This window comes from Lampetra planeri, unplaced genomic scaffold, assembly GCF_965212315.1.
Source record: "Lampetra planeri unplaced genomic scaffold, kcLamPlan1.2.h2 scaffold_1622, whole genome shotgun sequence".
Taxonomy (NCBI): domain Eukaryota; kingdom Metazoa; phylum Chordata; class Hyperoartia; order Petromyzontiformes; family Petromyzontidae; genus Lampetra; species Lampetra planeri.
The window spans coordinates 1-16,698 of NW_027614354.1; the positions used below are offsets into that span (position 1 = coordinate 1).

Consider the following 16,698-nt stretch of genomic DNA (forward strand, 5'->3'; position numbering starts at 1 on the left):
CGACCACCACCCCCCACCACCATCACTACCACCACCACCACTACCATCACCACCGCCACCACCCTCACCACCACCACCACCACCCTCACCACCACCACCACCACCCTCACCACCACCATCACCACCATCATCACCACCACCACCACGCCCACCACCACCCCAACCGCCACCATCACCACCACCACCACCTCCACCACCACTACCATCACCATCACCACCACCACCACCTCCGCCACCACCACTACCACCACCTCCCCCACCACCACCCCCACCACCATCACCATGATGTCTCCTGCGGTGTGAACTTGGCAGGGCGACCGGCTCGTCTTTGGCGGAGAGTTCTACTTCAGACTCGCCTGGCCCCGTGGTGGTGGTGGTGGTGGTGGTGGTGGTGGCGGTGGTGGTGGTGGCGGTGGTGGTGGTGGCGGTGGTGGTGGAGGTTCGTCGGTACATCCCCATCAGCAGCGCCAGCGCCACTTTGAGTTTGCCAAAGAGGAGCTCTTGACGGCGCAGCGAGAACGGTGAGTGGGTGAGTGGGTGGGTGAGTGGGTGGGTGGGTGGGTGGGTGAGTGGGTGGGTGAGTGGGTGGGTGAGTGGGTGGGTGAGTGGGTGGGTGGGTGGGTGGGTGAGTGGGTGGGTGGGTTGGTGAGTGGGTGGGTGGGTTGGTGAGTGGGTGGGTGGGTGTTTAGTTGGGTAGGTTGGTGGGTGGGTGGGTGAGTGAATGTATAGTTGGGTAGGTTGGTGGGTGGGTGGGTGAGTGGGTGAGTGAGTGTTTAGTTGGGTAGGTTGGTGGGTGGGTTTGTGGGTGAGTGAGTGGGTGGGTGGGTGAGTGTTTAGTTGGGTGGGTTGGTGGGTGGGTGAGTGGGTGTTTAGTTGGGTAGGTTGGTGGGTGGGTGAGTGAGTGTATAGTTGGGTAGGTTGGTGGGTGGGTGGGTGGGTGAGTGGGTGAGTGAGTGTTTAGTTGGGTAGGTTGGTGGGTGGGTTGGTGGGTGCGTTGGTGGGTGGGTGGGTGAGTGTTTAGTTGGGTGGGTTGGTGGGTGGGTGAGTGGGTTGGTGGGTGGGTGAGTGGGTGTTTAGTTGGGTAGGTTGGTGGGTGGGTGAGTGGGTGAGTGTTTAGTTGGGTAGGTTGGTGGGTGGGTGAGTGAGTGTATAGTTGGGTAGGTTGGTGGGTTGGTGGGTGAGTGGGTGTTTAGTTGGGTAGGTTGGTGGGTGGGTGAGTGGGTTGGTGGGTGGGTTGGTGGCTGGGTGAGTGTTTGGGCGGATGGGTGAGTGGTTGGTGGGTGGGTGAGTGGGTTGGTGAGTGGGTTGGTCGGTGATTTGGTGTGTAGGTGAGTGGGTCGCTGGGTGGGTGAGTGGATCGTGGGTGGGTGGGTGAGTGGGGTGGGTGGGTGAGCGGGGTGGGTGGGTGGGTCGGTGGGTGAGTGGGTGAGTGGGTGGGTGGGTCGGTGGGTGGGTGGGTGGGCGGGTGGGCGAGCGGGTGGGTCGGTGGGCGGGTGAGCGGGGTGAGCGGGTGGGTGGGTGGGCGAGTGAGCGGGTGGGCGGGTGGGTCGGTGGGCGGGTGTGTGAGTGGGTGGGTGGGTGGGTGAGTGGGTGGGTGGGTGAGCGGGTGGGTGGGTGAGCGGGTGGGTGGGTGAGCGGGTGGGCGGGTGAGCGGGGTGGGCGGGTGGGCGAGTGGGTGAGTGTTTAGTTGGGTGGGTTGGTGGGTGGGTGAGTGGGTGGGTGGGTGGGTGGGTAGGTGGGTGAGTGGGTGGGTGGGTGGTGGGTGAGCGGGTGGGTGGGCGGGTGAGCGGGTGAGCGGGCGGGTGAGCGGGTGGGTGGGTGGGGCGGGTGGGCGGGTGGGTCGGTGGGCGGGTGGGTCGGTGGGCCGGTGGGTCGGTGGGCCGGTGGGCGGGCGGGCGGGCGGGTAGGTCGGTGGGTGGGTGGCTGGCTGAGTTGAGCGAGAGCCAGTTGCCCAACGAGCGGCGGGTGACGTGACCTTGGCACTTGCGGTGCTGCGCCTTTACCCCCCCCCCCCCCACCCACTAATCCGACCAACTCACTAACCCACCGACCCACTCACCCACCCCCCCACCAACCTACCCAACTGAACACCCACCCACCCACCAACCCACCAACCTACCCAACTAAACACTCACCCACCCACCCACCCACCAACCCACCAACCTACCCAACTAAACACTCACCCACCCACCCACCAACCCACCAACCTACCCAACTAAACACTCACCCACCCACCAACCTACCCAACTAAACACCCACTCACCACCAACCCACCAACCTACCCAACTAAAACACTCACCCACCCACCAACCTACCCAACTAAACACTCACCCACCCACCAACCTACCCAACTAAACACCCACTTACCCACCCACCAACCCACCAACCTACCCAACTAAACACTCACCCACCCACCAACCTACCCAACTAAACACTCACCCACCCACCAACCTACCCAACTAAACACCCACCCACCCACCAACCTACCCAACTAAACACTCACCCACCCCACCAACCTACCCAACTAAACACCCACCCACCAACCTACCCAACTAAACACCCACTCACTCACCCACCCACCAACCTACCCAACTAAACACTCACCCACTCACCCACCCACCAACCTACCCAACTAAACACCCACCCACCCAACTAAACACTCACTCACCCACTCACCCACACACCAACCTACCCAACTAAACACTCACCCAACTAAACACCCACCCACTCACCCACCCACCCACCTACCTACCCAACTAAACACTCACCCACACACCCACCCACCAACCTACCCAACTAAACACTCACTCACCAACCCACACACCCACCCACCAACCTACCCAACTAAACACTCACTCACCCTCCCACACACCCACCCACCAACTTACCCAACTAAACACTCACTCACCCACCCACCCACCAACCCACCAACCTACCCAACTAAACACCCACTCACCCACCCACCCAACTAAACACCCACCCACTCACCCACACACCCACCCACCAACCTACCCACTAAACACTCACTCACTCACCCACCCACCCAACTAAACACCCACCCACCCAACTAAACACCCACTCACTCACCCACCCACCCAACTAAACACCCACCCACAAACCTACCCAACTAAACATCCATTCACTCACCCAACTAAACACCCACTCACCCACCAACCTACCCTACTAAACACCCACTCACCCACCCACCCAACTAAACACCCACCCACTCACCCACACACCCACCCACCAACCTACCCACTAAACACTCACTCACTCACCCACCCACCCACCCAACTAAACACCCCACTCACTCACCCACCCACCCAACTAAACACCCACCCACAAACCTACCCAACTAAACATCCACTCACTCACCCAACTAAACACCCACTCACCCACCAACCTACCCACTAAACACTCACTCACCCACCCACCCAACTAAACACCCACCCACCCAACTAAACACCCACTCACTCACCCACCCACCCAACTAAACACCCACCCACAAACCTACCCAACTAAACATCCACTCACTCACCCAACTAAACACCCACTCACCCACCAACCTACCCACTAAACACTCACTCACTCACCCACCCAACTAAACACCCACCCACCCAACTAAACACCCACTCACTCACCCACCCACCCAACTAAACACCCACCCACCCAACTAAACACCCACTCACTCACCCACCCACCCAATTAAACACTCACCCACAAACCTACCCAACTAAACATCCACTCACTCACCCAACTAAACACCCACTCACCCACCAACCTACCCACTAAACACTCACTCACTCACCCACCCAACTAAACACCCACCCACCCAACTAAACACCCACTCACTCACCCACCCACCCAACTAAACACCCACCCACCCAACTAAACACCCACTCACTCACCCACCCACCCAACTAAACACCCACCCACAAACCTACCCAACTAAACATCCACTCACTCACCCAACTAAACACCCACCCACCCAACTAAACACCCACTCACTCACCCACCCACCCAACTAAACACCCACCCACCCAACTAAACACCCACTCACTCACCCACCCACCCAACTAAACACCCACCCACAAACCTACCCAACTAAACATCCACTCACTCACCCAACTAAACACTCACCCACCCCCACCCACCCCCCCCCCACCCAGGGTCGAGGTGGAGGTATCCGCAGTTCGTGAGCGTGCCGGCAGGGAGGAGGCCCTGGCGGAGCTGAGGGCCGCCCACAGGGAGACGGAGCGTCTCAGACGGCAGTACGAGGAGCGCATCCGTGGACTCGAGGACAACCTGGTGGGTGGTGGTGGTGGTGGGGGGTGGTGGTGGGGGGGGGGTGGGGGGTCTGCCTCACACCTAACTGCATGTCACTCACTCAGTATCTCACTCACTCACCCACTAACTCAGTAACTCACTCGACTAACTCAGTAACTCACTCACTCACCCACCCACTCACTCACCCACTCACTCAGTAACTCACTCACTCACTCAGTCAAGTCGACTCGGCTCATCTCTCACTCATTCACCCACTCACCCAACCCACTCACTCATGCTCACCCACTCGCTCACTCCACTCGCTCACCCACCCACTCACTCACCTACTCACTCACCCACTCACCCACCCACTCACCCACTCACTCACTCACCCACCCACTCACTCACCCACTCACTCACCCACCCACTCACTCACTCACCCACTCACCCACCCACTCACTCACCCACTCACCCACCCACTCACCCACCCACTCACTCACCCACTCACTCACCCACTCACCCACTCACCCACCCACCCACTCACTCACTCACTCACCCACTCACCCACCCACTCACCCACCCACCCACCCACCCACTCACTCACTCACTCACCCACCCACCCACCCACCCACTCACTCACTCACCCACTCACTCACCCACCCACCCACCCAACTCACTCACATCACCCACTCACTCACTCACCCACTCACCCACCCACTCACTCACCCACCCACTCACTCACTCACCCACCCACCCACCCACTCACTCACCCCACTCACTCACTCACTCACCACCACTCACTCACTCACTCACCCACTCACCCACTCACCCACCCACCCACTCACTCACTCACTCACTCACTCACCCACCCACTCACCCACCCACTCACCCACCCACCCACCCACTCACTCACCCACCCACTCACTCACTCACTCACTCACTCACTCACCCACCCACTCACTCACTCACTCACCCACTCACTCACTCACTCACTCACTCACCCACCCACCCACCCACTCACCACCCACCCACCCACCCACCCACTCACTCACTCACCCACTCACTCACCCACTCACCCACCCACCCACTCACTCACCCACTCACTCACCCACTCACTCACCCACTCACTCACCCACCCACTCACCCACCCACTCACTCACTCACCCACTCACTCACTCACTCACTCACCCACTCACCACCCACTCACTCACCCACCCACTCACTCACCCACCCACCCACTCACTCACTCACCCACTCACTCACTCACCCACCCACCCACTCACCCACCCACCCACTCACCCACCCACTCACCCACCACTCACCCACCCACTCACCCACCCACTCACCCACTCACTCACCCAACCACCCACTCACTCACCCACCCACCCACTCACTCACCCCACCCACCCACTCATTCACTCACCCACCCACCCACCCACTCACCCACTCACTCTCACTCACTCACCCACCCACTCACCCACTCACCCACTCACTCACCCACTCACCCACTCACCCACCCACCCACTCACCCACTCACCCACTCACCCACCCACCCACTCACCCACCCACCCACCCACCCACCCACTCACTCACCCACCCACCCACCCACCCACTCACTCACTCACTCACCCACTCACCCACTCACTCACCCACTCACTCACCCACTCACTCACTCACCCACTCACTCACCCACCCACTCACCCACCTACTCACTCACTCACCCACTCACTCACTCACTCACTCACCCACTCACCCACCCACCCACTCACTCACCCACCCACTCACTCACCCACCCACCCACTCACCCACCCACTCACTCACTCACTCACTCACCCACCCACTCACCCACCCACTCACCCACCCACTCACTCACCCACTCACTCACCCACCCACCCACTCACTCACTCACTCACCCACCCACTCACTCACTCACTCACTCACCCACTCACTCACTCACCCACCCACCCACTCACTCACTCACCCACCCACCCACTCACTCACTCACCCACCCACCCACTCACCCACCCACCCACTCACCCACCCACCCACCCACCCACTCACCCACCCACCCACCCACCCACTCTCACTCACCCACTCACTCACCCACTCACTCACTCACCCACTCACTCACCCACCCACCCACTCACCCACCCACTCACCCACTCACCCACTCACTCACCCACTCACCCACTCACCCACTCACTCACCCACCCACCCACTCACCCACTCACCCACTCACCCACCCACCCACCCACCCACCCACTCACTCACCCACCCACCCACTCACTCACCCACTCACCCACCCACTCACCCACCCACTCACCCCAACCACCCACTCACTCACCCACCCACCCACCCACCCACTCATTCACTCACCCACCCACCCACTCACTCACCCACTCACTCACCCACCCACCCACTCACCCACCCACTCACCCACTCACTCACCCAACCACCCACTCACTCACCCACCCACCCACTCATTCACTCACCCACCCACCCACCCACTCACCCACCCACTCACTCACCCACTCACTCACTCACTCACCCACCCACTCACCCACTCACCCACTCACTCACCCACTCACCCACCCACCCACCCACTCACCCACCCACCCACTCACCCACTCACCCACTCACCCACCCACCCACTCACCCACCCACCCACCCACCCACCCACCCACTCACTCACCCACCCACCCACCCACTCACTCACTCACTCACCCACTCACTCACTCACCCACCCACTCACTCACCCACTCACCCACTCACCCACCCACCCACTCACTCACCCACTCACCCACCCATCCACTCACTCGGGGCTAGCAGGACACGGACACGTTGTTGTCGTCATTTTTATTCTCGTTTTTGCTTCTTTCCGTGAAGTCGCGTAGTTAGAAAACTAAAAAACTAAAACAAATTAAAAAATTTAAATAAAAAATAATAAAAATTCTAAATTGAATATAAAAAAATACACGTTACGAACGTCGCCACTGGGCGGACGCGGATCTGGAGCTCACAACTTTGCCGATGTCCGCCGACCCGGGACTTGCCCCTCCCGGCAGTGGAGGCTCTACCCTGGGCGGTGGGTGGAGGTGGTGGTGGCGGTGGTGGTGGTGGCGATGGTGGTGGCGATGGCGGTAGTGGTGGTGATGATGATGGTGGCGGTGGTGGTGGCTGTGATTGTGGTGGCGGGTGGCGGTGGTGGTGGTGGTGGTGGTGGTGTCGGTGGCTGTGATGGTGGCGTTGGTGGTGGTGGTGGTAGTTGTGATTGTGGCGGTGTTGGTGGTGTCGGTGGCTGTGGTGGTGGCGGTGGTGGTGGCGGTGGTTGCGGTGGTGGTGGTTGTGGTGGTGTCGGTGCCTGTGATGGTGGTGGTGGTGGCGGTGGTGGTGGCGGGTGGTGGTGGTGGCTGTTATGGTTGCGGTGGTGGTGGTTGTGGTGGTGGTGGTGGTGTCGGTGGCTGTGATGGTTGTGGTGGTGGTGGTTGTGATTGTGGCGGTGGCGGGTGGCGGCGGTGGTTGCGGTGGTGGTGGTGGTGGGCGGCGGTGGTGATGGTGGTGGTGGTGGTGGTGGCGGCGGCGGTGGTGATGATGATGGTGGTGGTGGTGGTGGTGATGATGATGGTGGTGATGGTGGTGGTTGCGGCGGTGGTGATGATGATGGTGGTGGTGATGGTGGTGGTGGTGGTGATGATGATGGTGGTGGTGGTACTGCTCTTGTCTCGCCAGGAGGAGGAGCGTGAGAGGGCTCGCCTGGCTGTGCGCGACTTGGAGGGCGACAAGAGAGTTCTGGAGATGCAGGCGGGAGATGAAGAGACGGGTGGAGGACATGCACTCACCTCGCCAGGTGAGTGGGTGGGTGAGTGAGTGGGTGGGTGAGTGGGTGGGTGAGTGAGTGGGTGGGTGGGTGGGTGAGTGAGTGGGTGGGCGGGTGGGGGAGCGGGTGAATGATCGGGTGGGCGGGTGGGTGGGTGAGTGGGTGGGTGGGCGAGGCGACTGAGCGAGGTGGATGTGTGGGCGAGCGACTGGGCGGGCGTGTGGGCGAGCGACTGAGCGAGGTGGGCGTGTGGGCGAGCGGACTGAGCGAGGTGGATGTGTGGGCGAGCGACTGGGCGGGCGTGTGGGCGAGCGACTGGGCGAGCGACTGGGCGAGGTGGGCGTGTGGGCGAGCGACTGAGCGAGGTGGATGTGTGGGCGAGCGACTGGGCGGGCGTGTGGGCGGGCGACTGAGCGAGCGTGTGGGCGAGGTGGGCGTGTGGGCGAGCGACTGGGCGAGGTGGATGTGTGGGCGAGCGAGCTGGGCGGGCGTGTGGGCGAGCGACTGGGCGAGCGTGTGGGCGTGTGGGCGGGCGACTGAGCGAGCGTGTGGGCGAGGTGGATGTGTGGGCGAGCGACTGGGCGAGGTGGGCGTGTGGGCGAGCGACTGGGCGAGGTGGATGTGTGGGCGAGCGACTGGGCGAGGTGGGCGTGTGGGCGAGCGACTGGGCGAGCGACTGGGCGAGCGACTGGGCGGGGCGTGTGGGCGGGCGGACTGAGCGAGCGTGTGGGCGAGGTGGGCGTGTGGGCGAGCGACTGGGCGAGGTGGATGTGTGGGGCGAGCGACTGGGCGAGGTGGGCGTGTGGGCGAGCGACTGGGCGAGGTGGATGTGTGGGCGAGCGACTGGGCGAGGTGGGCGTGTGGGCGAGCGACCTGGGCGAGCGTGTGGGCGAGCGACTGGGCGAGGTGGGCGTGTGGGCGAGCGACTGGGCGAGCGTGTGGGCGAGCGACTGGGCGAGCGACTGGGCGAGGTGGGCGTGTGGGGCGAGCGACTGGGCGGGCGTGTGGGCGGGCGACTGGGCGAGCGACTGGGCGAGGTGGGCGTGTGGGCGAGCGAGCGACTGGGCGAGGTGGATGTGTGGGCGAGCGACTGGGCGAGGTGGGCGTGTGGGCGAGCGAGCTGGGCGAGCGTGTGGGCGAGCGACTGGGCGAGCGACTGGGCGAGGTGGGCGTGTGGGCGAGCGACTGGGCGAGCGTGTGGGCGAGCGACTGGGCGAGCGACTGGGCGAGGTGGGCGTGTGGGCGGGCGTGTGGGCGGGCGACTGGGCGAGGTGGGCGTGTGGGCGAGCGACTGGGCGAGCGTGTGGGCGAGCGACTGGGCGAGCGACTGGGCGAGGTGGGCGTGTGGGCGGGCGACTGGGCGAGCGACTGGGCGAGGTGGGCGTGTGGGGCGGGCGACTGGGCGAGCGACTGGGCGAGGTGGGCGTGTGGGCGGGCGTGTGGGCGGGCGACTGGGCGAGGTGGGCGTGTGGGCGGGCGACTGGGCGAGCGTGTGGGCGAGCGACTGGGCGAGGTGGGCGTGTGGGCGGGCGACTGAGCGAGCGTGTGGGCGAGCGACTGGGCGGGCGTGTGGGCGGGCGACTGGGCGAGGTGGGCGTGTGGGCGGGCGACTGAGCGAGCGTGTGGGCGAGCGACTGGGCGGGCGTGTGGGCGGGCGACTGGGCGAGGTGGGCGTGTGGGCGGGCGACTGAGCGAGCGTGTGGGCGAGCGACTGGGCGGGCGTGTGGGCGGGCGACTGGGCGAGGTGGGCGTGTGGGCGGGCGACTGAGCGAGCGTGTGGGCGAGCGACTGGGCGGGCGTGTGGGCGAGCGACTGGGCGAGGTGGGCGTGTGGGCGGGCGACTGGGCGAGCGTGTGGGCGAGCGACTGGGCGGGCGTGTGGGCGAGCGACTGGGCGAGGTGGGGCGTGTGGGCGGGCGACTGGGCGGGCGTGTGGGGCGGGCGACTGAGCGAGCGACTGGGCGAGGTGGGCGTGTGGGGCGAGCGACTGGGCGAGCGACTGGGCGGGCGAGCGAGTGGGTAGGTAAGTGAGCGAGTGTCCTCTCCCCTCCCCCCCACGGTGTGACAGTCCCCGTGCCAGGCGCGGTGCACGAGCCGCACTCCGCTGTTGCTGTCGGCGCTGGAGGACGAGAGGCAGCAGCTGTCACAGCAGATCCAGCGCAGGAAGCAGATTACACAGCGGACACTCACACCAGGTGGAGGTGGAGGTGGTGGTGGAGGTGGAGGTGGTGGTGGTGGAGGTGGTGGTGGTGGAGGTGGTGGAGGTGGTGGAGGTGTTGGAGGTGGTGGTGGTGGTGGTGGTGGAGGTGGTGGTGGTGGTGGTGGAGGTGGTGGTGGTGGAGGAGGTTATGGAGGTGGTGGTGGTGGTGGTGGAGATGGTGGAGATGGTGGTGCAGACAAAGGAGGTGATTATGGTGGTGGTGATGGTGGTGGTGATGAATAATAATGATGGTGGTGGTGGAGGTGGTGGAGGTGGTGGTGGTGGAGGTGGTGGTGGTGGAGGTGGTGGTGGTGGAGGTGGTGGTGGTGGTAGTGATGAATGATGGTGGAGGTGGTGGTGGAGGTGGTGGAGGTGGTGGAGGTGGTGGTGGTGGAGGTGGTGGTGGAGACAGAGGAGGTGATTATGGTGGTGGTGGAGGTGGTGATGGTGGTGGTAGTGATGAATGATGGTGGTGGTGGTGGTGGAGGTGGTGATGGTGGTGGTGAAGGTGGTGGTGATGGTGGGGGAGGTGGTGGTGGTGGTGGTGGAGATAAACGAGGTGGAGGTGGTGGTGGAGGAGGAGGGTGATGGTGGTGGGGGAGGTGATGGTGGTGATGGTGGTGGTGGTGGAGGTGGTGATGGTGATGATGATGGTGATGGTGGTGGTGATGGTGGTGGAGGTGGTGGTGGTGGAGGTGGTGGTGGAGGTGGTGGTGGTGGTGGTGGTGGTGGTGGTGGTGGTGGAGATGTTGACCACCTCTCCTGGTCTACAGGAGGTCGTGGGTTCAATACCGGACCCTGACGATGCCTGCTGCTGCTGCTGCTGTAAATGTGGAGTCTGCGTCTCTCTCTGTGTGGCTGTGAGATGTTGACTACCTCGCCTGGTCTAAACCCGATTGTGGCCGTGTGGTATTTGTGGTGATTGTGGTGATTGTGGTGATTGTGGTGATTGTGGTGATTGTGGTGATGGTGGTGGTTGTGGTGGTGGTGGTGGTGATGGTGGTGGTGATGGTGGTGGTGATGGTGGTGGTGATTGTGGTGATTGTGGTGATGGTGGTGATTGTGGTGATTGTGGTGATGGTGGTGATTGTGGTGATTGTGGTGATGATGGTGGTGATGGTGGTGATGATGGTGGTGATGATGGTGGTGGTGATGGTGGTGATTGTGGTGATTGTGGTGGTTGTGGTGATTGTGGTGATTGTGGTGGTGGTGGTGATGGTGGTGATGGTGGTGGTTGTGGTGGTTGTGGTGGTGATTGTTGTCGTGTGGTGATTGTGGTGATTGTGGTAATTGTTGTTGTTGTTGTTGTCCTCCTGCTGTGCCCCGCAGACAACGTCCGCGAGCCGTGGGTCTGGGCGCTGTGCCGCCGGCTGTTGGGGCCTCCGGCTGTGCCGGGCGGGGCGGAGACACCGGGGCAGGGAGAGGGTGGTGGTGGAGGTGGTGGAGGTGGTGGAGGTGGTGGTGGTGGTGGTGGTGGTGGTGTCGGTGGTGGTGGTGGTGGTGCTGGGGGTGGTGGTGGGGGTGGTGGTGGGGGTGGTGGTGTCGGTGGTGGTGTCGGTGGTGGTGTCGGTGGTGGTGGGTGGTGGTGGTGGTGGGGGTGGTGGTGGGGGTGTCGGTGGTGGTGGTGGTGTCAGCGCTGAGATGGAGCTCATAGGGGAACTCCTGCAAGGCCTGGACACTGCACGGAGGGCAGGTGAGGTGGGGGGTGGTGGGGGGTGGTGGGGGGGTGGTGAGGGGTGGTGGGGGGGGTGGGGGGGTGGTGGGGGGGTGGTAGGGGGTGGTGGGGGGGGTGGGGGGGGGAGATCCTCTGTGTAGCCTGACACACACACAGTGACACACACACACACACACAGTGACACACACAGTGACACACACACACACAGTGACACACACAGTGACACACACAGTGACACACACAGTGACACACACACACACAGTGACACACACAGTGACACACACAGTGACACACACACACACAGTGACACACACAGTGACACACACACAGTGACACACACACAGTGACACACAGTGACACACACACACAGTGACACACACACACAGTGACACACACACACAGTGACACACACACACAGTGACACACACACACACAGTGACACACACACACAGTGACACACACACACAGTGACACACACACACAGTGACACACACACACACACAGTGACACACAGTGACACACACAGTGACACACACACACACACAGTGACACACACACACAGTGACACACACACACAGTGACACACACAGTGACACACACACACACAGTGACACACACACAGTGACACACACACAGTGACACACACACACACAGTGACACACACACACACAGTGACACACACACACACAGTGACACACACACACACAGTGACACACACACACTGACACACACACACAGTGACACACACACAGTGACACACACAGTGACACACAGTGACACACACAGTGACACACACACACACAGTGACACACACACACACAGTGACACACACACAGTGACACACACACAGTGACACACACACAGTGACACACAGTGACACACACACACAGTGACACACACACAGTGACACAGACACACACACAGTGACACACACACACAGTGACACAGTGACACACACACACAGTGACACACACACACAGTGACACACACACAGTGACACACACACAGTGACACACACACACAGTGACACACACACAGTGACACACAGTGACACACACACAGTGACACACACACAGTGACACAGTGTGTGTGACACTGTGTGGGTGTGTACAGTGTGAGTGACACACACACTGACACACAAAGCCAAAGCTCCCCCGTGTAGCCTCTAACAGGCTTGTAGGGGCAAGTGCTGTTAGCAGGTAGCAGCAGCAGCGTCTATGAAGGCTACCGACACGGCCGCCTTTGTCTCCCCAGTGCTAGCTGTTCACCACGCTACACCAGCTACTGCTCGTTTGAGGCTGAGTCTACCTAGGGGAGGGCCTGACCGTGAGCGGGAATGGAACTAACCACTGTGCCACCACTCTCCTCACCCACATCACACACACACACCACTCCTCACCCCACACACACCACACCACCAACACACCCACACCAACACCCACACCCACCACACCCACACACACACCACTCCACACACACACACACATACCCACACACACACCACTCCACACACACCCACACACACCACTACACACATACCCACACACACCACTCCACACACACCCACACACACCACTCCACACACACCCACACACACCACTCCTCACCCCACACACACCCACACCACTCCACACACACACCACTCCACACACACCCCACACACCACCACACACCACCACACCCACCCCAACACACACCACCCTACCCACACCACCCACCCCACACGAACACACCAACACCACCCACACCACACCACCCACTCCACCCACACCACCCCACACACCACCCCACACACCACTCCACACACACCCACACTAACACCACTCCTCACCCCACACACACATCACTCCTCACCCCACACACACACACCACTCCTCACCCCACACACACCCACACACACCACTCCACACACACCCACACACACACACCACTCCACACACACACCCACACACACCACTCCTCACCCCACACACACCCACACACACCACTCCACACACACACCCACACACACCACTCCTCACCCCACACACACCCACACACACCACTCCACACACCCACACACACCACTCCACACACACACCACTCCACACACACCCACACACACACACCACTCCACACACACCCACACACACCACTCCACACACACCCACACACACACCACTCCACACACACCCACACTAACACACCACCACTCCACCCACACTACCACACACTACACCAACACACCACACCCACCCACCACACCCACACACACCACCCACACCACCCCACTCCACCACACACACCCCACACCACACCCACACACCACCACACCACACCATCCACACCACCACACCCACTCCACCCACACCATCCACCCCACACGAACACACAAACACCACCCACACCACACCCCCACTCCACCCACACATACCCACACACCACTCCACCCACACATACCCACACTCCACCCCCCACCCCACCCCACCCACCCACACCGCACCACCCCACACCACCCCACCCACCACCCCACACCAACCCCCCACCCACACCATCAACACCACCCCACACCACCACACCACCACACCCCACACCACCCCACCCACACTACCCACCACCCCACCACCCACACCTACCCACACCACCCCCACCCACACTACCCACACCCCCACCACCCACACCTACACACACCACCCCACACCACCACACCCACACTACCCACACCACCCCCACACACACCACACCTACACACACCACCCCACCCACACTACCCACACCCCACACCTACACCCACCACCCCACCCACACTACCCACACCCCACCACACCTACACACACCACCCCACCCACACTACCCACACCCCACCACCCACACCTACACACACCACCCCACCACACCCCACACCACCACACCTACACACACCACCCCACCCACACTACCCACACCACACCCACCCACCCTACCACCCCCCCACCCTCACCGCAGGTCTCCCCGTGGCTCCGCTCTGCGTGGAGTTGGCGTGCCGTGTCTCGCGAGCTCAGGCCCTGGCGAGGCTTCGGCCTTCACCACGCTCACCGCCCTCACCGCCCTCACCACGCTCACCGCCCTCACCGCCCTCACCGCCCTCACCACGCTCACCACCCTCACCGCCCTCGGCGCAGGCGGGGGTCACCGGCAGAGGTCACCGTCGGCGACTTGCCGAGGCGGTGGAGAGGCTGGGACCCCCGGTGATGCTGCTGGTGCAGGTGACGGACGATGAGAACCACCACACAGACGTCACCACCACACAGAGACCCATAGACTCATCACCACACAGACTCACCACCACACAGAGACCCATAGACTCACCACCACACAGACACACAGAGACCCATAGACTCACCACCACACACAGAGACCCATAGACTCACCACCACACAGACACACAGAGACCCATAGACTCACCACCACACACAGAGACCCATAGACTCACCACCACACAGACACACAGAGACCCATAGACTCACCACCACACACAGAGACCCATAGACTCACCACCACACACAGAGACCCATAGACTCATCCCACACAGAGACCCATAGACTCATCACCACCACACAGAGACCCATAGACTCACCACCACACAGAGACCCATAGACTCACCACACAGAGACCCATAGACTCACCACCACACAGAGACCCATAGACTCACCACCACACAGAGACCCGTAGACTCACCACCACACAGAGACCCGTAGACTCACCACCACACAGAGACCCATAGACTCATCACCACACAGAGACCCATAGACTCAACACCACACAGAGACCCATAGACTCACCACCACACAGAGGACCCATAGACTCATCACCACACAGAGACCCATAGACTCATCACCACACAGAGACCCATAGACTCATCACCACACAGAGACCCATAGACTCATCACCACACAGAGACCCATAGACTCATCACCACACAGAGACCCATAGACTCACTACCACACAGAGACCCATAGACTCACCACCACACAGAGACCCGTAGACTCACACATTAGGTGATGACGCTGATGTTTGGTGTGTATCTGTCTCTGCACAGGGCTGTGAAAATGACACCCCCTCATTGGTGGAACGGGCGTCACGTGACTTGCGGCGAGCCATCCGATTGGTAGACAGGGCTGTCAGCTTGGGCACCGGTGGTGGTGGTGACTCGTGATGATGATGATGATGGTGATGATGGTGATGGTGATGATGGTGATGATGGTGATGATGATGGTGGTGAGGGTGGTGGTGGTGATGATGGTGATGATGATGGTGGTGAGGGTTGATGATGATGGTGGTGATGGTGGTGGTGATGATTCGTGATGACGGTGATGGTGGCGGCAATGGTGATTGTGGTGATGATGGTGGTGGGTGATGGTGGTGGTGATGGTGGTGGTGGCGGCGATGATGAGTGGTGGTGGTGGTGGATGATAGTGGTGATGATGATGATGGTGGTGATGGTGGTGATGGTGGTGGTGATGATGATGGTGGTGATGATGGTGTTGATGATGATGGTGGTGGTAACGATGGTGATGACAGTGGTGGTGAAGGTGGTGGTGTTGATGGTGGTGGAGGCAATGGTGATGATGATGGTGGTGGTGATTGTGGTGATGATGATGATGGTGGTGGTGATGATGGTAGTGGGGGTGATGGTGGTGGAGGCAATGGTGATGATGATGATGATGGTGGTGGTGATGATGGTAGTGGGGGTGATGGTGGTGATGATGGTGGTGAGAGGACA

At 61.3% G+C, this 16,698-nt stretch overlaps 2 protein-coding genes across 2 annotated transcripts; both read left to right on the top strand.

Annotated features, from left to right (window-relative positions):
* Nucleotides 1-312: 312 nt before the first annotated feature.
* Nucleotides 313-11,922, top strand: LOC144739644 (uncharacterized; the record flags this gene model as incomplete). Its single annotated transcript, XM_078622574.1, has 6 exons — nt 313-521; nt 4,170-4,308; nt 7,996-8,113; nt 10,151-10,277; nt 11,612-11,696; nt 11,917-11,922. Coding segments are annotated over 6 exons (684 nt in total), but the record flags the coding sequence as incomplete, so codon positions are not given.
* Nucleotides 11,894-16,234, top strand: LOC144739645 (uncharacterized). Its single transcript, XM_078622575.1, has 3 exons — nt 11,894-11,975; nt 14,922-15,181; nt 16,015-16,234. The coding sequence occupies exons 1-3, from the start codon at nt 11,924-11,926 to the stop codon at nt 16,129-16,131; spliced, it is 429 nt and encodes a 142-aa protein (XP_078478701.1). The 5' UTR covers nt 11,894-11,923; the 3' UTR covers nt 16,132-16,234.
* The last annotated feature ends 464 nt before the right edge of the window (nt 16,235-16,698 follow it).

What these genes read in the sequence shown, in the direction of transcription:
- LOC144739645 (XM_078622575.1), top strand. Translation starts at nt 11,924, where the DNA reads ATGGAGCTCATAGGGGAACTCCTGCAAGGCCTGGACACTGCACGGAGG. An exon ending in GGACACTGCACGGAGGGCAG is followed by an intron (nt 11,976 to 14,921) that starts GTGAGGTGGGGG and finishes CCCTCACCGCAG; the next exon opens with GTCTCCCCGTGGCTCCGCTC. An exon ending in CGGTGATGCTGCTGGTGCAG is followed by an intron (nt 15,182 to 16,014) that starts GTGACGGACGAT and finishes GTCTCTGCACAG; the next exon opens with GGCTGTGAAAATGACACCCC.